Here is a 23,750-nt window from a genome sequence, read left to right as displayed (position 1 = left end):
TCGAAAAATTCTCCACAGAGACATAAAATCACAGGTATTGTTTCATAAATCACAAGATTCCCTTTAAGTGATAAGTTGTTTGTTTGCATGTATTGGATTATTTATATGTGTTCTCATAATGCTTGTGTAGAACATCTTTTTGACAAAAGATGGAACAGTTCAGCTTGGAGACTTTGGAATTGCAAGGGTGCTGAACAGGTAGGTATGCACACTGTTGTCTAAATAGCCCTGCAGTTTTTCATTAAGCATAGATTCCAGACTAAAAGTTGAAGAACACTTTGCATTTCTGGTAATAAGACATTCTGTTTTACTATATTTAAAAAATATTATAGTTTATTTTGTTGAAGTTTGTTATTTGTACACTTTTTAACTGTTTTTACACAGAAATATCTTTTGGTTAAATCAAATATGTCTGATCTTATAATGTATTACGTGTTTTATGTATTTATACATTATGTTCTGAGGTTCTTAGGTGCATTTATTATTGATGTTGATTTTTTTTCCCTTTTTTACAGCTGTTTTTGCTTTGATTTATGTCATTGTTTGTATTTTTGCACATTAGACAGTGCTTATTTGAAATATTGAAGCTTTAATATTAAAATGTGCTATTTTTCTGTTTTTCAGCACTGTAGAACTGGCAAGAACATGCATAGGAACACCATATTACCTGTCACCAGAGATCTGTGAAAATAAACCATACAATAACAAAAGGTACTTGGACTTCTGGAATATCGTACATTGGTGTCTAGTTGTCAAGCAAATTCAATAGTAATCAATGGGACAAGGTGTCTCCCCACTGAATCTTGAGTCTGCAGGATTAGGTGGTGGCTACAGTGTAATGTAAGGAGATCACCTCGCCTTTTTATTGAGTAAACTTGCTCGCTTACATCTACAGCAGGAAGCTGGTATTGATTTTTCTCCTTAACTATTTTAAGTGTACATGCAATTTAACCCACTTTAGTTACAATGAGTGAAGTAAATTTAGCTCAGTCTAAATGATCTGGAGTTTTCTTGTCAATAAAGTCTTGTTTTCATCTCAGTTTATAAAAGGAAAGTAAAGGGCATGCACTTGACTGTTGATACCTTATTGAATGAATAATAAACTTAACCCAGAACTTATCCCTGCCCACCCATTTGTATGTTCTCGCCTCTCATTTTCCTTGCTTTTCCTTCCTGCTGCAGTGATATTTGGGCCCTAGGGTGTGTTCTGTATGAAATGTGCACTCTTAAGCATGCAGTAAGTATTCTGTGTGAGCTGTTTAATTATAATTATACAGTATTTTAAGGTGTTTTATGCAGCATTTACTGTTCTCTCACATACTAATTTTGATCTCTTCCCTGTATATTCTATATGTATAACTGTAGTTAGATAATGTACTGTTAGATAATACACTGAAATTAATTTCCAGTATATTAATTCCTAATTTAATCTGTAATCCAGTACAGTCCCCACATTAAGAATCCCTATATAGTTCAATTGTCTTCAGTAATTTCTATGCAGTGGTTACAGCTGTGTGAGCCTTTGCATTTGTTTATTCTCAGTTTGAGGCTGGCAACATGAAGAACTTGGTTCTTAAGATAATTCGTGGGTCGTACCCTCCTGTGTCTTGTCACTACTCCCAAGAACTGCGATCTCTCCTTGCACAGCTGTTTAAACGCGACCCTCGAGAGCGACCCTCAGTCAACAGCATACTGGACAAACCTTTCCTCTCCTGCAGGATTGAGAAGTTTCTCACACCACAGGTAGACTCTGCAGCTGATTGTTAATTCTTTGGGTTTTTTATTTTTTGCAAAAACTAGATTGCTCATTAAATTTCTTACTCATTTCAGATCATTGCTCAGGAATTTCGCCATACTTTTCTTCACAAGCAGCCTAAATCTGGTGTGGCACAGGTGCCATCAGGTGAGCAAACTCGTCATGAAGAAGACTACAAGGGGTCTGTCTTCTACAGCTTGTTTGTAGATTCTAGAACTAATCAGCCACCAAGTCGGGCACATATTCATGGCATTATAGAGGGCCTCGACACCTTAAATCAAAACTGATAAAAGAAGGATGCTGGACTTTTGCATCTTTTGTACAATAATCTGCTCATTTCTTTTTGATTTTTATTATGATGTGAAAATACACACACACACACACTAAACAGTGTGTGTGTGTGTGGTGCGCACATTGGCTGACTAAAATACAAATTTTGTTAGTTTTTGAGTTTTTCTTCTAAATTACTTCTGGATATCTCATAACATCAGCCTCAGCCCAGAAGATTACAAAACCAGCCGCCAAATACGGAGTGCCTTTAACTGTGAGGAAGGTCCCAGATGGAGCCAGAAAGCCTGCAGACAAGAAACCAGCTGGAAAACACAAACCGGTTAGTAGGCTGTTATTGTTGATGACAAGCTGGTATGACCGATCTTTAGTCATGACGTTTGTTTTGTTTTGTTTTTTTGGGGGGTTTTTTTGGGGGGGGGGGTTGCCTTCTTATGCCAGATGCTGTATTTGTTGTCAATGCTTCTTCCATTTGTGTGTATGTGTGAGTAAGTGTGTATTGGTACATCATGTTATGTTGGCTACCTCTGAAGCCCAGTGTCATATGTTGCTCAGGCCCTTCTCCCAGCAACCCCCCAGAGAAGAGTGAGTCAAGTGGAAGAAGAGAGGAAAAAACACGAGGTACACTGAGAGCGCCATATTATATTCTCTAATAGGCTCCCTTTTTTTTTTTTCTCTCGCCATTCACTGACACGTGAAGGTCCCTTCTTATTAGCATTTTCAATTTTGCTCCCTCTCATTGCGCTTGCTCCCCATCTTCACCTGTTGTCCGCTCCCGGCCCATTTGGAGTGCTCTGCCTGATATAGCTTTCTCTTTTAACCAAACTTTTCCTCCTCGCCCTCTGACAGAGCAGTCCTGCTGGCTCTTTCCCTTGAGGCGGGTTTCTTTAAGATGTCTATTTTGGGGTTTGAATGGTTTTGTCTCATTCTATAGGATGGCATCAGAAAGAAGAGGATGGAGATGATCGAGAAAGAAAGGAAACAGAGAGAGCAGGTGAGCATACTGTTTAGTTTCTACATCTCCATGCAAAAAGTTTTTATACCTTTCGAACTAAAGTCTTTCTTTCTTTCAGATGTTCATGTTGAAAGCGGAGCAGATGAAGAGATATGAAAAGGAAAAGGTGGGTGATTAACTGAGCTTGGGTGTGTGGTTTTTATTTATTTTTTATTTCATTAGTGAAGGAAAGGGGATCCTTTTTAGGACAAAGTTTTAAAAAAAAGTATTAAATATAAATTTTAATCAAGTAAAATTCTTACCAAAAGTCTATTAATTCAGTTCAGTTTCACTCTATATTCGTCCCATGGCCTAGAACACAGTTTGAGAACACTGAATGTATAGAAATTTATGGCTATGGCCACCATGACCCTAACTTTTTGTGTACTATAGTTTTAAGCTTCCTAAATGTTGGCAACATTTTTATATGAAGGAAATGATAAACTAACACATGAGTTGTCAAAGCACAGCCTGCAGGTCAGTGGCAGCAGTAGAGGGGGGATTTAGTCTGGATATTTGCTTTATCTTCAGCTAGGTGATTGATCTGAGCTCCACAGTGCATTTGTAGTTCACACACTCTGTACAGCTAAACCTAAATCTGAACCTTTAATCTCTTACAGATCAATCGAATAAACCAAGCGAGAGAACAAGGCTGGAAGCATGTCTTGAGTTCTAGTGGAGGTAGCAGCCCAGAGAGAAAGGTAATGTATTTTTTTGTTTTTTTTGTTTTTGTCATATAAAGAGTTATGTCAGGATTCCCTCAGCGAGGGTTGCAACATTTTTTTTGTTCTCTGTACTCAGTGTTTTGTAGGAGGTGGAAAGAGAGGTGCACATGTTGCTGCTGTTCAGGGTTCTACTCTAGCTCCTCTCCCTGGTAAAAGCTCTTATGAACACTACCATGCAATCCTCGACCAAATGGCTAGACCGACGCCTAAAGATGTCAGCAGGGAGAGCTCCTCAGCTGGACCTTGCAGTCCCATTCGGTAAGGTTATTTTATTTATTTATTTTTGGCTGTTTATGTGTGTTAAGTAGTATTTGTAATGACATTGCCTATTTATGTACTGACTAGTGTACCAGCTGCTGCAGGCACAGTGCTTCCTAACGGCCCTGCTCGACGACTCGACCCTGACGTAATCAAGAGAGAACTCCACAGGCTGCAGCATGTTTCCAAACAAGCCCATATTAGCAGGTCAGCTAGTCACATAGCTGTGTTGTTGTTCTCAACGGTGTAAAAGTTGAGTACGAATATTTATTATTGTGTTCTTTTCACAGGCAGCGCGGTCAAATGGCAGTTGGGCGGGCCTTTCAAGTTGAGGAGTTTTTGCAGCGGAGGAGGGAAGCTATGCTCAACAAAGCCCGTGCTGAAGGACAGCTGGTACATATTATAACTACTAATAAGTATATAGCCCCCATCATGAAAATACTGCATGATAACCTGTTACTATACTGGTGAAATTTATATGAACAGAAATAAAAACTGATATTGATATTTAGTAAGAAGCATTGTCAATCTAACAGCTTAAGCTCTATTTCCGGTCTCAATATTGAATCAATTACAGACCTGTGACTGCAAATCACACTGAGAATCAAACGACTGCCTGCGAATGTTTTTATCCTTTTCTATTATTTTTGTCTTACACATAATCTTGTGGCAGCTAAGCTGTTAGGGCTCGTGTCCTAAAGTGTGGTTAAATTAAATGGTAAACAGGGTACTCGGCAAAACCTGGCAGCAATCTATGGAGGCCGGGCTGGTGGTGTTCGGTGCAGGAGGTCTAAACCCAACAAAGAGGAGGAGGTAGGAGGCAAAGGCCTGAACGCCCAGCCTCACACTTCACCTTACTCACAGCACGTCTGGCTTGGCACGTTTCACACGTCTGCACAAAGCTCCCTTTGACCCGCCCACAGTTCAACCCAGCAGCTCAAACTCATTGCCACTCCTTGTGCAATGTGTGGTGTTCCATTATCCCAGTTATGGCTGCTGTCTCATTTCAAATAACCACCTGAGTTTTGAGTTTGGTCATAAATGTTTTGCTCTGAATTGAATACATCTTCATTGCTGATTGTAAATTTGTGTTGTCTTTTGTTTTGTTTTTTGTTATTTTATCTAAATGGCTGATGCCTTTGTGTATAACATTTTTTTTTTTTATGTACAAGTCCCAACAAAGCATGTTTTGTTTTTTGTATGTCTGCTAATATCAGTACTGTACTCTCTGCTTTGTGTGTGTTCATTCAGTATGTAACATTTCTGTATTTGTTGTCAGGAGTACTTGGCAAGGCTCAGACAGATCCGCTTGCAGAACTTCAATGAGCGCCAGCAGATCAAAGCTCGACTCAGAGGAGAGAAGGTACATTATTCCACCTCTTCACAGGGTGCCAATAATGAAGGTGGTTTTCAATTTTTGCTGACATTTTTGTCTCCTGGGTGTTGATGTTGCTTCCTGTGTATTTCAGTATGATAGCGATGGTTCTGACAGCCAGGAGTCCAGTGAGGAGGCCGAGCTCAGGAGAAAGAAGATAGAGGCTTTAAAAGTGAGTCTAGAAGAAGCAAAAAACAATTGCATTTTCCAATATCCGATGTTTATTTGATAACTTCATTTGCAGAGACGTTAACAATGATTAAAATGACAGCAAGAGGAAGATGATGTAATGCTCTTCCTTTTCTGCTTTGCCTGTAACTTGTTGCTGTAAAGAGGCTTAAAAAGTCATGGCTGTCGTTTTGTCCTGAAACAGCACCGGGAAATATAAAAAAAACACTGTCATCAGAGAAGACATTGGATTTTGTACAGCCCTATTTTTAGTAATCGTATTTTGATCATTGCTACAGCCCCTAAAATCCACGGCTCAGAGTAACCGAACACGTGAGATTTCACAAAACTTCCACAGATCAAAACATGGTTTATTAAGCAAAAACAGTGACTAACCCTAAACCTCGAAACAACCACCCAGTGGGTCACCGGTATCAATGTTTTCTCCTGAACTAATGTTTAGAAACAAAACTACTTCAAGCAAAATATGAAAACGGGACCATCGGTAATTCCCAAGTCAACTTATAATAAACAAAACTGCAAAAGACAAAGGTCTGTACTGGTGGAGGAGAGATGACCCTCTCGATTAGTGTGCATGCAGTTTAGCCTTCCCAGCCAATTGTAACTGGAGAAAAAAGGGAGGAGAGAGGTTAATATAATAAAAAATAATAATAGACAGAAATAATGTGTAACATTTATCAAAGCGTGTCATTGTTTTGTTCTGTTTTGCAGGCACAAGCTAATGCCCGTGCAGCTCTTCTGAAAGAGCAGCTAGAGAAGAAGAGGAGAGAAGCATATGAGCGAGAGAAAAGGGCATGGGAGGACCATGTAAGCATTTGTTTTTGGTTAATCCCTGTCTTGTCTTAGTGTGACCTTACTGGTGCATTAGTTAAAGTATAAGCTAACTTTGCATGTTGACTGTTATGGAAGCTTGCAGCACGAGGGGTCAAAGGTGGCATGGCGGGAGCAAATATAGTGGCCTCAGAAGCAGTATCGTCTACCTCTGATAGTCCTCTTCCACAGCCAGGCCCCTCTCAGCCAGAACCAGCTGCCAAAACTCCAGCCCTGCCTACACCCAAACCCTCCACCCCAGCTATATCCATGACTGCTGCCCTAAAGAACGTTGGAGCAGTCAGTATATAATTGATGTATAACACTATCTCTCACAGTACTTTGGGATATTTATTTATTAGCTACATGAATTTGGCTTTTTTTTTTTTTTAAACAGATGACGCCACTAAAGGAGAGCTTGCCTGAACCAGAGTCTGCAACCATGATCCAGGTGAGGTGATTAGTTGTTAAAATTTATGAAATCAAATAACAACGCCATTCGTTCTAATGAAAAAAAATACTGTTATGCAATCACTTCTCTGTAACAGAGTGAGAAGAAGCAGATTCTGCGCAGACTTAACCAGAACCTTAAAGCTCAAAGCCCAGTGGAGGAGGTGGAGGAGTCTCCTTCGGCCCCAGCAGAATCAAGTCCTGCTCCAACCCAAAACCAGTCTGATACAGACAAGCGCCCCTCTTCCAATGAAGACCGGAAGAAGTGGGAAGCAGCAGAGCTACCTGTACTTCCCGTGGCTCAGCAAACTTTAGAGGAAACGTGTGCCACAGCAAGCAGTGAGTTGAGTCTAACTAGAGATGAATTAAGAGGATTACAGTATGTTTTGTTTTGTTTTTTTTGTGGTGTGCCATGCCCTGACAAACAGAGAGAAGTCTCACAACTTGCAGCGAACTTCATAAAACGACTGGGCAGTTTTTTGAAAGCCCCGATTTGGACATAGGGTAACTGAGCCAAAGCTTAAAAACTGCATGTATAGAATCACCAGTCAAATGTGATTGACAGCCAAAAAAGGTTTGTTTTCCTCCCAAAAAGAAAGTTTATAAAACTCTTTACCCACAAACGTTTAATACACATATACAAACTCTAAAGCTTCATTAAAGGCTCAGTCTTCTTAAAAAAAGCAGTAAATGCACATAGTTGAAAATGTGGTGGACATCTGACCACCAACTGTCGTCTTTGCTATTTATTGAGTGTGTTTATCATTTCATCTTTTAAATTTTAACCAAATAAAACAAATGAAATTGGCCTTTTTAGCCTGTATGAATAAAAGTTAACACCTGTCTGAAACCATGATGTCAAGCTAGAAATCGTGGCATAAACAGACTGTGACCTAAATTTTGACAGAAGCATTACGCAAGTTACAGTTGGCCTACAACCACATTTAAAATCAAAATAAAGGATTTCTGTCTAAAGCAGGTTAGATTACTATAACAATGACTTCATAAGTCAAAAATTCAATGAGACAGCTGCAGCTCATGCAACATGCTAACACTAAAAAAATTGGATTACTTTAAAATCCTTGTACTGCTTTACAAAGCACCAAATGGACCTACTTAGATTTCACATTTATTCATACTTCATGAAACATCCAGACTTTTAAGGCAATTAGGACCAGGTTTACTCTCTATTACTGGAATCACAACAAAATAACAAATGCAGCTTTCAGTGTTTCAGCTCCTCAGTTCTAGAGCAAATGTCTTGAACACTTGATGTCAGCTAAAACTGCTGCTCCGTTTAAGTCATTGCTAAACTTTAGTTTTTGTGGGGCCTATCAATAAAATCACACCTGTAACCTCCTAACTTTTGATTTGCTTTAATCTCATCTTTTGTTTGTTTGAGATTATGCTCCTTGCTACATTTCCCATTATCATCATGTTGTGTTTTTCATATAGTTTATTTCTGCAAAGAAGTGCCTTGTATCGAAACGGATCAATTGAAATATATTTGTTTTGACATTATAATTCTTCAGTTGATTTCTATTCAGGATCTGTTGGTTTCTCTACTAAAGGGCAGGTTTGCCAAATTTCCCCTTCTGTTATCTCATTAGCCACTTCAGCATCTCCAGATGGTAGGCCGTCCTCTGGTGGTGACAGGAAGAAGTGGGAGGCAGGAGTTCCACTTGTCCTTTCTGCAGCTCAGCAAACTCTAGAGGATACATCCCTCATGACCATTGGTAAGTCCTTTCCCGCTGAGTCAGAACAAGCACACAGCTTTCCATATAACTGCTCTCTGAGTATTACCTCTCTCTCTGTCTCTTTCTATTTCTGGTTTTGGTTTGTTTGTTTGTTTGTTGTTTTGTTTTTATTTTTTTGTCTCAGAGCAAACAGCGGGCGAAGTTATACAGATGGCTGTGCTACAGGAAGATGCTCCCAGGAAGATGTGGGGAGCAAGTCCAGACTCTCAGGTGCTGAAGGTACTTAAGGAGGCAGAACTTCAGCCACTCACCCAGCCACTGGAGACTCTCACCATATGTGAGGACGAGTCTTCTAGTCCTGGTTAGTCTTACTTACAGTTTCTCACCTCATGATGATTTTTTTTTTTTTAATGTGAGTGTCAACATGAAACAAATTCAGTTAGCTTCTGGGCTCATGTCTTGTCTTTTGGATTTTTTTTCTCTCCTGACTCTGAGTTAATGTGATCACAGGAACAGCAACAGGTCATGTTACACTATTAAAAGGCATGGGTTTGTTTTTTTGGGGGGGGGTGTTATTTTATATTTCTAACAATTTGACTAAATTAGGCCAAAAACTTTGCTTGGTACTGCAGGAATAGTTTTGATGTGAAATTTAGAGAATATTTCCCTGTATTTGTCCCAAAGTTGCAGATTTATTTATTTATTTATGAGAAACTACATAAATAGTGAGTTAAGGTAGACAAGTACTGCAAGAGCATGTCTGGATTTACTTCAACACATGGAGAGATGAAGAGTCCTTTAATGTTTACATTTTTCTTATTTGGTCCTGCTTTAAATAATATGCGCTTGTCATGTACTATTATTATTGTCTCTTGGTTTCTTTCAGTTAAATTAAACCAGATGACAGCAGAAGCTGGCATTGTGAAGATACCTAAAGAAGTGTTACCCCCTGTAGTGGCTGAGAGTCCTACAGCTACAGATGTGGCCTCACATCAAGAAATCTCCATGGCTGCTGCAATAGAGAGCCCAACACTGCCAACCAGCGTTACTGAGACTCAGGGTTAGTACCTGATATTGATCCAATCTTTTGCTGTTTATTTAAATTTTTATTTTTGTTGTTTTTCCCCAGCTAAGTCCAGTGATGCTTAAATTCCTTTAGATCCAGCAGACTTGGAGTCGGTGTTTTTAGAGGAAACCCCTAAACAGGCCTCACATCCTCCAAGCAGTGTGCAGCAGGCTTGGGAGCAGGAAGGCCAACAGCAAATGTGAGTGTTAAATGAAATCAAAAATTTGCATTTTTCATACCAAAATGAAAATTGAGCTTTTTGTTATTATGATTTAAAACTCCTTTAAATAAATAAATGCACAAAGGCAACATGCAGGTCTGTGAAGTTAAGCTGGATTTCTTCTACAGGCCAGCAGAGGGCGATATAAGACCAACAGGCAACAAAGAGGCTGAGCAGAGTGCAGACAAAGCTCCTGAGCCATCAGGTGAGATCAATGTGTAGTGAGCCAAGATTACTTTTTCAGGGTAAGTATTATCTTAATTAAACCTGCCCCCATTTTTCCTCTCTACTGGTTTAGCTCAGCATGAGGAGCCCCTATTTATGAAACTGTGTTCCCCGGCCCACCGACGCACTGCCGCCCTCGCTATCCTCTCAGCCCAGTCCTCCATGGATGAATCATCCTCCTCTCTGGCCTCTCGCTCACGCTCTGTCTCACCTCTACGCTCCAAACACCAGAATGCACTCCTCATTGGTCTTTCTACAGGCATGTTTGATGCCAACAACCCCAAGGTGATTACAAGCAGAATATAACACTTTTTTGTGTGTGTGCGCGGACATTGTGTTACATAATAAAGGGAAGCTCCAAAGTTAATTATCTTAAGTATTAAACCCAGGACATTGTTAGCTGTAAGAGTGATCAGGTGTTTCAGGACATTTATCTCTTCTCCCTGGTGTGATGTAGAGGCTTGTGCAGTATTTTGGGTAGGATTTCAGTCTTCTTTATTAATGAGAAGGCTGAAATGAATCCATTAATCTCCCAGTCTGAACCTCTGCTGAGTCTTATATTACAGGACGAGCATCCATCAACCATTATCTTTCACGACCTTCATCAGGGACAATGAGATCTGCAGAGCTCAACATTTTTAATATGCATTTAAAAATGGCTACGTAGAATAGGATCTTGTCACAGAGTCATGTCCTATTCTGGCCCCTTCTTTGCATATTAAGCCCTTGTTTATTGTGTCATATGAATTCCACTTGCAGTTGTGTTAGTCAAACACTCAGAATATTCTGTCACTGTGTTTGGTTTGTGCCCGCAGATGCTGCGGACATGCTCTCTACCAGACCTGAGTCGACTCTTCAGCTCTCAGCAGGACGTTACAGTGACTGGCGAGGCTAACGTTGCTCCAGACAACAACCTGGAAATTGAGGACCTGGATGAGGCAGGAAAAGATGATGACCAGTCTGAGACAGAGGAGTAAGAAAAGCACGAAATCTAAAAACATCCTAAGACATTTTCTGGCCCAGCTGTTCATGATTATGAGTAGTATTTTTAAGACAAAGTTAGGTTCTAATTTTTCCATAGGCGTAATCAGAAATAACAACAACCTGTATCTGTAAACTATATAAAGACAGGTAGTTGTTACAATGACAACTATTGCAAGCAGCTTTATATTTAAGGTAATGACCCTACAATATTAGAGAGAAAACTATTGTTTTCTAAGAAACCTTGTTCTGTTTCTTAGTGCTTATGAAGATGAAGATCTGCGTGACATCAGGGCATCCATGGAGAGACTGCTGCAAGAGGAGGTTGGAGCTGGCGACTTTAATGGAAACCCTCCTGAGAGCAGAGACCAGGAGCTTTTCAACAGGATCGCAGCTGAAATCGATCAGGACAACAATCGGATGGCGGTAGACGATGATGAGGATGAAGATGAGGATGAAGAAGAGGAAGATGATGAAGGCGATGAGGAGGAAGAAGAGGAAGCGGAGGAGGAATGCTCAAATGGAAGTCCTGCTGATGAGGAGGCAGGGGAATTGCTTACCAATGGTGTGGGAGAGGAGAACCACAGTAATAACAGGCAGCTCAATGAAGAATGGCATTCGGGTAAGGACAGAACATCACAGAGACTCAGACGTTTCGGTCTATTTTACTCAGGTTGCTTTAAAACATTACCCAACTCTAGTTTTTACATTTAGCTTGTTTTATGTTTGAAACTGCTTAAGACCTTAGAATATTAATTAAAGATTATATTTATATTCCTTCAGCACCTTCATAGTTTTCGAGACCAAAAGTTTGAGATTTTTATGTGAAGTGATTGGTTCTGCTCCACAACAGATGGCAGCGGAGAAGAGCAGGGTGGAGAGATGGAGCATCATGACAGCATCTTCAGCCGTCTGGAAGAGCTTCGGTTCAACCTGGAGCAGCAGATGGGTTTTGAGAAGTTCATTGAGGCCTACAATAAGATTAAGGTATGAAATATTCATTATTTCTCTTTGAAATCTGGAGTTTGTTCGTATAACTTCACAGTTAAAGTGAAAATACAAGTCAAAATCAAATTTACATTTTTTTTTTTCCTCTGGACCGCTGTGCTATATCTGGAGTGTTTTTAGCATGAGGTGCCCAGTTTTGGACATTTCAGCTGTAGAGATGTCTGCTTTAATACTGCAGCTCAGCTTATAGGGGATGTCATTAAGGTTTGTATCTTTTGCATAGTGATGCTGCTGGCATGTGTAGTTCTTTAGAAGGAAAATAGCTTGTGAGTGAAACTGCTTAGAGCAAGATTTGAAGATTATGTTCATGACAAAGTGCATCTTCTCCAGTGTGGACAGCCGACTAAGCAGCTACTTTTGTGGGGAGTTGGGGGAGGTGCGTATATTACATATTCTCTAGCATGTCCTGGTCTGCCCAAGGTCTCCCGGTGTGAAAAACACCTCACCTAAGAGGAGCGAGATGCTCAAACCTTTGCAGCAGACTCATTTTGGCTCTACTTTTCCTGCATCCAAGTGAAAGACCAGACATAGTCTCCCTCCATGAATTGTCACGTTCACATTTTGCATGCCTGAGTGATCCAAGGAGCTTTGTTGTTGGGAGAAATTTGCCCCAATAATATGACTATAGAACATAGCTGGTAGTGTCTCCAAAGGAAAAATTGGAAAAATGTATGGCCACAATAAGTAATATTCAAAAACGACTCTATTCAAGAAACCTCATCTAAATCAGGGGCTTTGAGGCCCCACCCTGGAGCCAGCCAAGGGGAATCTCAGACTCTATGGGATAAGGTTCAGCCCAAGTGATCTGCATGGGCCCAGCATCCACTGGAGGAACCACTGGTGTCTTATTGGTGGATTGGACTGCAGTCAAGGGTGGTGGTTCAGTCTCTCTCTGCATTAACTGATTCTCCAAAATAATGCAGTCATATTTAAAACATATACATCTGTGCTGTCCTTTTAAGCATTACATCACACGACTGATTGAAGAGACTTGTTGTTGTTTTGATGCTCAAGGCCATACATGAAGATGAGGACGAGAATATTGACCTGGGCTCCAGTTTGGTCCTAAGCATTCTAGGAACTGAGCACCAGCATCTGTATCCCAACATCCTTCATCTAGTGATGGCAGATGGCGCTTATCAAGAAGGTGAGTGACAGTTTTATCATATTATCATTTTCAGTGTCTCTGATTTTAAATAAATAACATTTAAAATGATATTCTTTAATGTTATTACATGACACACAATAAAAGAGTTCAAATTAGTTTTTCACTTGGACCTGGTTCATTTTATTTATTTATTTTTTCTTTTATATAATTTTTAATTTTCACACCGTTTTCCTTCTGAGCCACAAACATCCGAGCAGGTTTCTTTTCATTGTTCTCGTCAGCGACAGCATCAGCGCCGTGTCAAAATTCTGTCCTCTTTTCTCACGTTGTTGCTCAGTCTCTTCACCAAGTCGTGAAGAGACTGAGCAGATGTGAAAGACACCCTTAACTCTGTTTTCTTTGTCGTGCTCTGTGCTGAGCGTGTCGTCGGACTTGGGGGGCCACAGCAGAAGTAGAAAGCAGTTAATCCCTCAGGATGGGAGCAGGCTTCAGATATATTTTCTAATTGAACATCTTTGTTTGATAGTTTGTTCATTTTCTATTTTTACTGTCTTCTGAAGTAGAGATGAATGATGCAAATGTCAGATATCTCCCCTGAGGGCTCGTCTCAAGATCTGTTTTCTTATGGCTTACATCCACGCAGTGGTGGATATAATTATATATTTTTGAAGCAGCAATCAGAGAGCAAACTGTTGTAAGGCAGCATAGTCTATTAATTGTGCCAAAATCTCAAGTTCTTCTTTTTTTTTTTTTTCCCCCCCTCCCTTTGGCTCTTCTTCTTGCCAAAAAGGGCAAATATTCTTACTATTGTCATCACATACTGCATTTCAAACTTTGGGAGGGGCGGCATATAAAAACAATTTAAAAAGAGAGAAGCTTGATAAGCTTGTTTTAGACAGTAGATAAACTGATGAGCTGCAACAGATCCAAATATGAGACCAGTACAGATTGGCAGATGGCTGCCAGTGACCTGGTGAGGTTAAATGTTTGGTTCTGTTGTTCATTATAACAATGCTGTCATTGTGTCTCGCCTCCTCTGTCGTTTACTTTTAGGAGTAATGGTCCAACTGCTTTGTTGAATTGTTGTGATTTTCTTTGTTGTCTTTCTTTTAGATAACGATGAGTAATGTTTCGTGCAATGGAGCTGCTGGCAGCTTTGACAATCTGCTAGCAATCTGATGTCTTCCTGTGACACACACGATCGGCAGAAGGATCTATGCATGAAGTGTCCCAGCCTCACATCTAACAGTGTTTCAGGCACACTTGCATGATGTATAACTAATACACTCAAGACTGTACTTCATACTTTGACTATCAGCACCTGACACTCTTTTCTAACCAGTGTTCTTTCAAAAGTGCATTATGGAAAAAGACATGTGTTGTTGTTAACCAAAGTTTACTGCAAAATCAAGTAAATGTTTCGTCCACATCTGTGAGTGAAAGACGCACATGGGTTGTCACGATTAAAAGCATAGACTTTGTTGTGTTTAACATTGTTGTTGGTTCAGTTGGACTCTTTGGTGGATGAAGATCTGGTCCTCTCAGGTGCTCTCTTTCTGTCCCATCCTCAACCACAGCTTCAGAACTTTAACCAGGTCAGGATTTTATTCAAAACCAGTTCAGCCTCTTTTTCTTGTGATTGTTGTCACCAAATAAGAAGTTAAATAATATCTAAGGCATTTTCCATGTTTCGTACTGCTTGGATTAAATTAAGCAAAGTTAAACATTTTTGTGAGTGAGACTGTTGTATATGTTGCCAAGGAACTGTAGCAAGACTGTGGTTGGTGTGACGAGTGGAGCAGGTCAGAGTTGTACTGATGATATAACTTGTCATATCGACGCTAACAGTAAATCATTTTTGTTTCTAAATTTAAATACTGCAGAACTTTATATGAAATAAAAACCTTTTTTAAAGAAGTTGAAGAGTTATTCTATTTCTTCCCACAAAGAAGGGTTTAGACAGCAGACATCAAGGCTTGTGATTTAACTGCCTTACAATTTTTTATTTTTTTTATTTTAAAGGTTGAGTTAGATTGTTTTAAACAAACAAATTAACAAATTAATTTTTGAAATCTGGTAAAAACGACTTCTTCGAAATTTGATGACATCTTTGACCACAAGGTGGCAGCATTTTAGCAAAAGGTTCCACCCAACCAACATAGGTTAGATTCTTTGTTAGAAATTATCTATTGCTACCCCAAAAGACAACTTTTAATTCATGCTTTCCACAAACTAAGTTGGCTAATTATGGCTATAAAATGTTACATGACCTCATTTTAACTTCAGTTGTTATCTCTGCTACAAAATACTCATCTTGGATGTAACATCATAGCTTTTTGTTTCTTTATATTTTGTTAGTAGTTTTAATTAATTGAAACTGCTGTAAAAAGCTTTCAAAATATTCCTAAAGGCAGTTTTTGTAATTATGTTGTGCAGGTAGGCCTTTGCCTTTTGCCAGGTTACAGTTGTTAATAAGAATGACTGACTCACTGCACCATCTCCTGGTACAGATTGGTATTACATGAAAGTACAGCCTGGCCCTGGCTTCATTTAAGTTGGTTTCTCTTCAGTGCAGTACATGGATGTTTTGTGAGACTTGGTACATTTAGGTTTTAAACAAATCGGTGTACAACAAGTAACTCACAGCCCCCAACATTTTACATTATTTTTTAAATGTAATGTGTGTTTATTTATTTTTTCCTAAAACAATCTTTAGATTAGAAATGTGGTTGTGGAAAGAGAATCATTCTACTTTTCACAGGTTATTGGATGACTGTGCCACTGGTGAGGACACAAGGCTATTTTCAGCTACAGCCTGTTTCAACGGACCACTAACCCTTCCTGTCAGCTAGCAAGATTTATTTGAACTCGTGATCCCTGTGGAATAATATAACACGAGGCAGTGTTCTAAGACCACATCTCATTTACCATGACAGGAGACTTCGGTATGTGTCCTATAGTATGGGTTGGAGTATTCTTGAGTAGCTGACCTACAGTGCCATCCTTTCATTAAGAAAAAAAAATGGTCTCATACGATTTCACCAGTAGTTCTAGGTCCCTATGTTTTTATTTGTCTGTAGTTAACATATCTCAGGTTTGAACTCGTCAGCCCTGTCAGGACAAAGCAATGAATTATATTTTGATTAGTGCCACTAGTATTGAAGTAAAAGTCAGCCTGGTGATTAGGCCAGAAACTGAGCTGAGAATCTTCACATCTCTACAAGATGTTGCTTTTATAAATTAAATCTTTCCTAGCCGGTGATGAAGGACTGAACACTGATTTCTGACACCAGCCCTAACATAAATATCACACTACTTAAACTGCAATATGTCATTGCCCTGCATATGTTTCCAAGCCGAGGCGTGCAAAGAGGGTTACACATTGGATTTCATGTCAAATAATACACAGATATCCAGTGGATTAAATTCTCTTTACATGCATTTATTCCTTTTTTTATTTTGCTTTTTTTTTTTTAACTGAAATTAATCTGAAGTTTGAGTCTTTGCACATAAATGCTGCACTTATATGTGGGTTTAAGCCTCTAAATATATTTAGACCTTTAGTCAAGGGCCCGACAGGAGCAGATCTTAACGCCCTTAAATGACTTCATTCACTATTTATACTGCTCGGTGTCATTGTGCTTGTTTGTTGTTCCATATCTGATTTAGTTATTCTGTTTTAACTCCCACCATGTGGCTTGTATTATGCATGGGTGGTTGTTTTATCTCTGTAGTGATTAGCATTTTTACTTGTTAAGCGAGACATATATAGTACATGAAGGCAAGCAACTGTCAGTATAATCAGAGCATGAGGGACTTTGAAACAGCACTTATGGCTTTCTTTTAGATATAAGCGCATTATAGGCTCAGTGTGAAGTCTTGGTACAGCAAATCTAATTTTAGGTCTTGCAAACATAGAATTGTCAGAAAGTCACTTTAAAGTTTTGCCTTTATCTCTTCAGGTTTGTGGTTATGAGGTCTGTTAAGTATCACAGCTGCAGTAAAATGTATGGTGGCCCAGTGATGCCAAAATGCAACATCCAATTTCTTTATTGCAAAATTGAATTTGGGGTTGCAGGGACGGCGGGTGTGGGAGCCATCCAAGCTGTTATAGTGCAAAAGGCTGGTACACCCTGGACAGGTCATAGCTCGCCATAGGGCGAATCCAAAGACAGACAATCATTCACGTTCAGATTCACACCTGCAGACAATTTAGAACCAGTTAACCTAAAATGAACCATCCATCGATTCTCTTCCACTTATTCTTAACAGGGTCGCAGAGGTGCTGGACCTTATCCCAGCCACCGTGGAGCGAAAGGCGGGGTACAAGCTAGACAAGTCACCAAGCTGATGTAGGGCTAACACAGAGAGACAGACAACCTTTCGCACTTATGGACAATTTAGAGTTACCAGTTAACCTAACCCTACTAAGTGCATGTCTTTGGACAGTGGGAGAGAGCCAGAGAACCTAGAGAGAATCCAAGGAAAACTCCACTCAGAAGGGCCCCAGCCAGCTGGTGGGTTCAAACCCACAACTTTCTTGCTATGAGGCAACAGTACTGACCACACCACTGGGCCACCCACAGAAGAAGAAAAAACACATTTCAGGAAATACAACATAACAGAAAACACCACAAAACTACCCAAAACACAGAAAGCAACTGAAACATAACAGAAAAACACAATGTTACAAAAACCTCATCAAAACAGAGAAAGTGGAACAACAGCAAGGAAAAATAATAAAATTGTGTTTTCTGAAACCTTATTGCATTTTTATTGTGTTTTCAGAGGGTTTTGTTTGTCTAAATGAGGTTCTGTTTGAGGCCTTTTGTATTTGTAATTTCACGATGATATCAACTCCAAGGCACTCTCTTACAAATATCAATACCTTCAGTGTCACCGTAAGGTCACATTTAGTCATGTTTAACCTGAATTGGTGGGTGGCACAGTGGTAACAGCTAACACTGTCATCACAGCATGAAGCCTTACTGGGGTTTTCTCTGTGGAATTTGCATGTTCTCCCTGTGTCTACGTGGGTTCTCTTCAGCTTCCTCTCATACTCCAAAATATGTCCATGTTAAGGTAACTGGTGATTCTTAATTGTCCGTAGGTGACGGTCTGTCTTTCTGAGTTAACCCTGTGATAGACTCGTGACCTATCCAAGGTGTTCCCTGCCTCTCCCGTCTCCCCACCACCCCAAACTGGATAAAAACATGAACAGAGTTAAATAAATGAGCTAAATAGTTTCAGTCCCTCCCACGCAAAGCCCCTGACATTATAGTGAGGATGTAATGAATTTAATTCTTCTCGGAATTTTCCATAGGGCCTCCTTGATCCAAGCATGAAAAGAGGAAAAATCACCCCACAGAGAAACGTATGCGCTCAAGCATTACCATGCAGCGTTCGTTGACATTGAGTTTACGATGCCTAATCTAATTTGAAAGCAGGTTGCCTCAGGCTGAGTTAGTAAGTTTGAAAGCCTCATCAAAGCAATACAAATGAAGATCACTGGATGTGAGAGTCCTGATCTTAGGAGCACATTAGGCTTAAAGCGTTTGGGCTGCTTTCAATTAAGACAGTGAAATGTCAACTGGTGAGCAACACTACATATAATAGCTCTATAATCTGTGCTTGCTAATAAAAAAAAATGGCTTTCCTCTCTGGTATTGGCTGTATTTCAATACTTTGTTTCTCGCACATCTATTTACAGTAATGGACTGTACAAGAGAGAGCAATATTTCTGTCAAGGCCCATCCTTTCGTGGAAATTGGGACATATGTCTTGTCATGTCCTCTGCTGCTTTCCTCGTTTCCATTTATAAGCAGTAAGCAGTAAGTATAAGCACAGCTGTCCCCTTCATCGTTTGCAGCTCTGCATGTGTGTGTGCAGTGATGGGGTTTTTTTGCCCTCAGGTGCAGTCATTATGAAGGATTATTGCCTTTCCGCGTGTACAAATCATTCCCGTTGTCTTTCCGAATAACATAATTTAATGTCTCTGAATGTGAGTGTGTGGTAATGCACAGAGGTCAAGCTGAAAAGGAGGGGCAGGGGCTATTGTCTGGGAGGAGGTGGAGGGGCGGAGTGCAGCCTCCTTACGGCGAGGAAATATGACCTGCGGGCTTCTACCAGCTCCCGTGGGATTGCATGTGACAGAGGAGCGCCACCTCTGAATAAATCTCTTTTCTTTATTGCCTTTTTTCTCCCTTGCCTTCATCTCTCCCTCTTGCTCGATATACAGTGTCCTCCAAAAGATAAAAATAAATCACATGTTTATTGTCTGGCTGTGTCTCGCTTGCTCTTCTCTCCCTCAAGTAGTTCTATGTTTGCAGAGAAGGTTATCACGAGTCAGAGGTCCATTTCAAATGTACATCTTATAATAAATGGTTAAAGCAGCACCTCTGGAGATATGTCCTCCATCTCCCTTTTGCCTTTTTTCTTTTATATGACTCAGTGATGGCTCCATCAGTTTGCCTTTGCCTCAAGAAAAGATAGGATAATATCATCCCAGTGTCATAAAACTACAGAAGCATCAGAACTTCAGCTCAGGACTAAAAAGTATTTTACATAAAAGTTAAAACAGAGGCGTCAAACGTGCAGCCCGGGGGACAGAACCAGCCCACCGGGGGCTCCAGTTCGGCCCATTAGATGGCTTTGTAAAGTGTGAAAAATGCAATAAAGAAATTAATTATTCAATGTTTTTGAGTTAAATTGCTCTACCCCATGTCGGGATGAAGTGCCAACATTACAATAAAAACTATTTTTACATTTAGACAATTTGTTTGAATTATAAAGATATAAATTACTGTTGTTGTTTATGAAACTCTGCATGTGAAGGGTTTGTGCCTTTATTCACACTGACAAGCCTGGCAGAGATAGGAGACAAAAGATTTCTAAGACTGTAGAAATGAAAGTAGTGAGACATGTGTCTAAAGATCCCACAACGACTGCCAAGACACTCACGAGTTAATTAGTTAAGTCAGGAATTGTAGCCTCAAATAAGACAATGACCCTGCACAGGAAGAACTGTGAGGACTGGAGAAATCCACTTCAAGCCACTCTGAAGTGTGCTAAGGACAATCTAGAGAAAGATTATGAATACTGCAAGCACATCCTTTGGTCATACAAGCCAAAACTCAAGCTCTTTGGCCACAGAAACGCTGCTTATTAGTGATGGGATTTCCGGCTCTTTTTAGAGAACTTTCGGTTCGGCTCACTAAAAAGAGCCGGCTCTTTCGGCTCCGAACTGGCTCTTCAGGTTGTTTTGTTGCTTTAATTAATTTATTATTAATAATATAAAATTATGCACAAAAGGAATTACTAATGTAAAAAAAAGTGGTTTTATTCATATATGTTTATATATAAATATATGCGGTGGCCCCTAGAGACAAAGCACATACAAACTCCAAAACTAGCATTTCTAGCATAGGTGATCTAGGTAGCTCTGAACTTCCAAAACAGAGCTACCTAGATCACTTAAATTACACCATTGAAAGCATGAAAGCATATGTGTATTGTTTGTGTATTTATATACAAGCATTCATATAGAGTCAAATAAAATTTTAAAAACGTTCATTTACCTGTTACTACCACACACCAAATCCGGTCGTTGGTACTTGCTGGCTTGTGTAGCCACTAGGTAACAAAAGCTCAACACTGCCCCTAGCATCCTGGAGCACTTCTGTTGTCTTTTGTACGTGTTTTGAGTTTTTATGTGCTTCTGAGTTTTTACGTGTTTTGGAGTTTGTACATGTTTTTACGTGTTTTGGAGTTTTTACGTGTTTTTACGTGTTTTGGAGTTTGTACGTGCTTCAGGGTTTGTACATGCTTCAGGGTTCGTACGTGATTTGAAGTTTGTACATGCTTTGTCTAGGGGCCACCGTAAATATACTTTTATTTATTCACGCCACATAAAATGTAATAAATAAATCATATAATACAAAAACCTACTAGTCACAGTTCAACTTTTAACTATTTAAATTTTCAGCTTTTTCCTTTTAAACCAATTTAAAGTGAAACAACACAAAACACTGCAAAGCACAACACAATTAAATATAAATTAAAATATGAAAACAAAAATAAGATGCACATTCTCTGTCATATGGGCCTGTATGTATAAACTTTCTGTATCCTTTATCATCTGCAACTGAAAATAGTTGTGGATGATTACTATACCTTTCTAATGTGATGTTGTTGTCCCTGGCTCTCTTTCTCTCTCTCTCCCTCCTGCTCTGTTCCTGTGCTACTGAGTGCAACTACCGCCCCTCTTCCCAGCATAAAGCACAAGGCTCGCATGCTGAGTGAAGCCGAAAAAAGTGCGAGAGAGAGGGTGAGAGAAAGACAATAAAACCCCCACGGCTCGCGATAAGGAGCCGGCTCGCGATAAGGAGCCGGCTCGCGTCGTTCACGTCAAAGACCCGGCTCTAAGAGCCATTTCGTTCGCGACCGACCCATCACTACTGCTTATGTTAGGGGAAGGAAGGGAGAAAGAACACCCATGGTGAAACAAGGTGGTGGGAGCGTTTCATTGTGTGGATTCTTCAATGTGTCTGGAACTGTGACTCTCTTCAAGGTGGAAGGAATCATGAAGAAAGAAGGATATGTTAAGATTCTGAAAGAAAACCTCAAATAGTCAGCAACAAAACTGGGTCTTGGTCATGAGTTTATCTTCCAACAAGACAACAATCCAAAACATACATCGCACATCTTGGTGAAGAACCACCTTCAGAAGACCAAAGTGAATATTAGATACTGAATCCCACTTACAACTGAGGACCATCAAATCTGGAGGAGATTCTCCAACGAGATGTTTGTGAGACTTGCTGAGAACTAAAACAAACAAGCTGTTATCCGTCTGTTGTTGGCGCACTGAATGTGAAATTTTCAGAATATTTCTTCACATTTTTAAAGATATTAGACATTCAGAGGAGCAGGGCTTTTCATATTTATGCTGACCAATTGAGATCAAAGTGGATTGTATGTGCTCCTGAAGTAAAAGGAGTTAAATAAATAAATCTGGTTGGATCTACTTGAAAATAGTGAAAACGCGACCAGTAGATGTCCCTGTATAACTCTCCAGACATCCCTTAGCCAAAAGAAAGGTAAAAGTGTTTCACCCGTTATTGCTGCATGACAGAACAGGGGTTCCTAATGTTGGAAAATTGTAACTGAACAGAAAAACAACAACATATTTTGGTATAATTTAAGATGTTATGGGATTAAACTCGACTTTCAGCCAAACATGCCCACAGGGGTGAAAGAATAGTGAAATGAAAAAAGGAGTTATTATGCACTCTGTCTGGGAAAAGATGCTGCTTTTTGACACATCATTACAGCTCATTATACGATTCAGTTCACGCCCTTTTGATAACGACTGGTGCTGCCTTCTGGTGCATCTCGGAAATTTACCGCTTACGTTGTAGTAATCCTGAAGTAGCCGATGATTATTAGAAACGTAATATTAAAACACAAATACCGGTATAAAATTAGTTATATGAGGCAATTTACATCACTATCTACTTCTGCTTCTACTCGTGATGTAAATGGTGTAGTTCATCACACTTCATTACAATTGTTTTAAAGCTTTAGTTATCTTTTTTTAAATTTTATTTGCTGAATCTTTTGAATCCAGCTGCAACGCTGGAGTGATGTACATTTTAAAGAATCATAATTTTTGATCATGCATGCTGCATTAATTTACTTATTTTAAGTTTATTTTTTAATTTTTTTTAGCCTGAAAATCTACCCATGCTTTCTACTCTAACTCAAGGTATTTTTGGTAAGAGTCAAATTTCCTCTCTCACACAGTGGTGTACTCTGTTCCATAAAAACATTAAATAAAACATTAAATTAATGTAGTAAATTTTGTAAGTTTAAGTTTCATGAAGGAGGATAACTCAGGATGTGCTAAAAGGCAACCAAGCAATGCAAGGCTTGCTTGTTGTTTTGGGCACCAGGCCAGTAGTGAAAGGTTTGCAGTGATAGTCTGAGATTCCTAACCTCCCTGAGGGGGCACACCTGAGTTCCCTTTCTCCCACTGTAAGTGGCAATAACAATTCTGTTTAAACAAACCTTATGAAAGCAATGACAGTCACTAAGTGAAAATGAAAAGAAGTTATTGTTTTGAAAGTGAAAAAGAAAGAAGAAAAAGAGAGAGTGGAGAAATCTAGCACCTAAATGCTGCCTAAATCTTATCTAACCAGCTGTGCCGTAACAGAGAGTTACATTCACAAACTGTTTTTTTTTGTTTCGTTTTTTTCTTTTCTTTTTTTAGAATATTTATAAAGTAATGGCAGTAAAGGCTGGATGAAGGGGCCCCCTGGGAATTTTTGCCCTGGCAGTTTTTAGAATTATCACCGCCCCTGCCATGTTATTGGTCCCTTCAGTGGAAAAAGAAATCCTGCAAAAGCCCCTGGCTTTAAATTTTGTTGGAATCTGGTCACCTTAATGTGAATACTTTTTCCCAGTTATATATCAGCTATATCACCTTTAAGATGTGTATTTTCCTACTTCCATCTACTTTTATTGTGCATTGAGCCTCCATAATGTTCCCATTTCCGACAGCACCGGAAGGCCACTTCACTCCCTCCCCCTCTCGGCTTGT

At 39.6% G+C, this 23,750-nt stretch overlaps 1 protein-coding gene across 1 annotated transcript; it reads left to right on the top strand.

Annotated features, from left to right (window-relative positions):
- Positions 1 to 4: 4 nt before the first annotated feature.
- nek1 (NIMA-related kinase 1) lies at positions 5 to 15,048 on the top strand (the record flags this gene model as incomplete). Its single annotated transcript, XM_005732436.1, has 32 exons — positions 5 to 34; positions 131 to 198; positions 625 to 711; positions 1,183 to 1,237; positions 1,543 to 1,743; positions 1,831 to 1,903; positions 2,248 to 2,366; positions 2,600 to 2,665; positions 2,979 to 3,038; positions 3,118 to 3,165; positions 3,659 to 3,739; positions 3,840 to 4,021; positions 4,109 to 4,228; positions 4,312 to 4,414; positions 4,748 to 4,834; positions 5,301 to 5,384; positions 5,491 to 5,568; positions 6,297 to 6,392; positions 6,495 to 6,695; positions 6,793 to 6,846; positions 6,944 to 7,184; positions 8,456 to 8,581; positions 8,727 to 8,903; positions 9,429 to 9,602; positions 9,702 to 9,807; positions 9,957 to 10,033; positions 10,127 to 10,338; positions 10,869 to 11,026; positions 11,295 to 11,656; positions 11,888 to 12,021; positions 13,057 to 13,189; positions 14,264 to 15,048. Coding segments are annotated over 32 exons (3,807 nt in total), but the record flags the coding sequence as incomplete, so codon positions are not given.
- Positions 15,049 to 23,750: the final 8,702 nt, after the last annotated feature.

Source organism: Pundamilia nyererei, unplaced genomic scaffold, assembly GCF_000239375.1.
Source record: "Pundamilia nyererei isolate P.nyererei 1_Seehausen unplaced genomic scaffold, PunNye1.0 scaffold00046, whole genome shotgun sequence".
NCBI lineage: Eukaryota > Metazoa > Chordata > Actinopteri > Cichliformes > Cichlidae > Pundamilia > Pundamilia nyererei.
The sequence above is the reverse complement of the archived record's forward strand: the minus strand, read 5'-3'. Positions and strand labels throughout refer to the sequence as shown.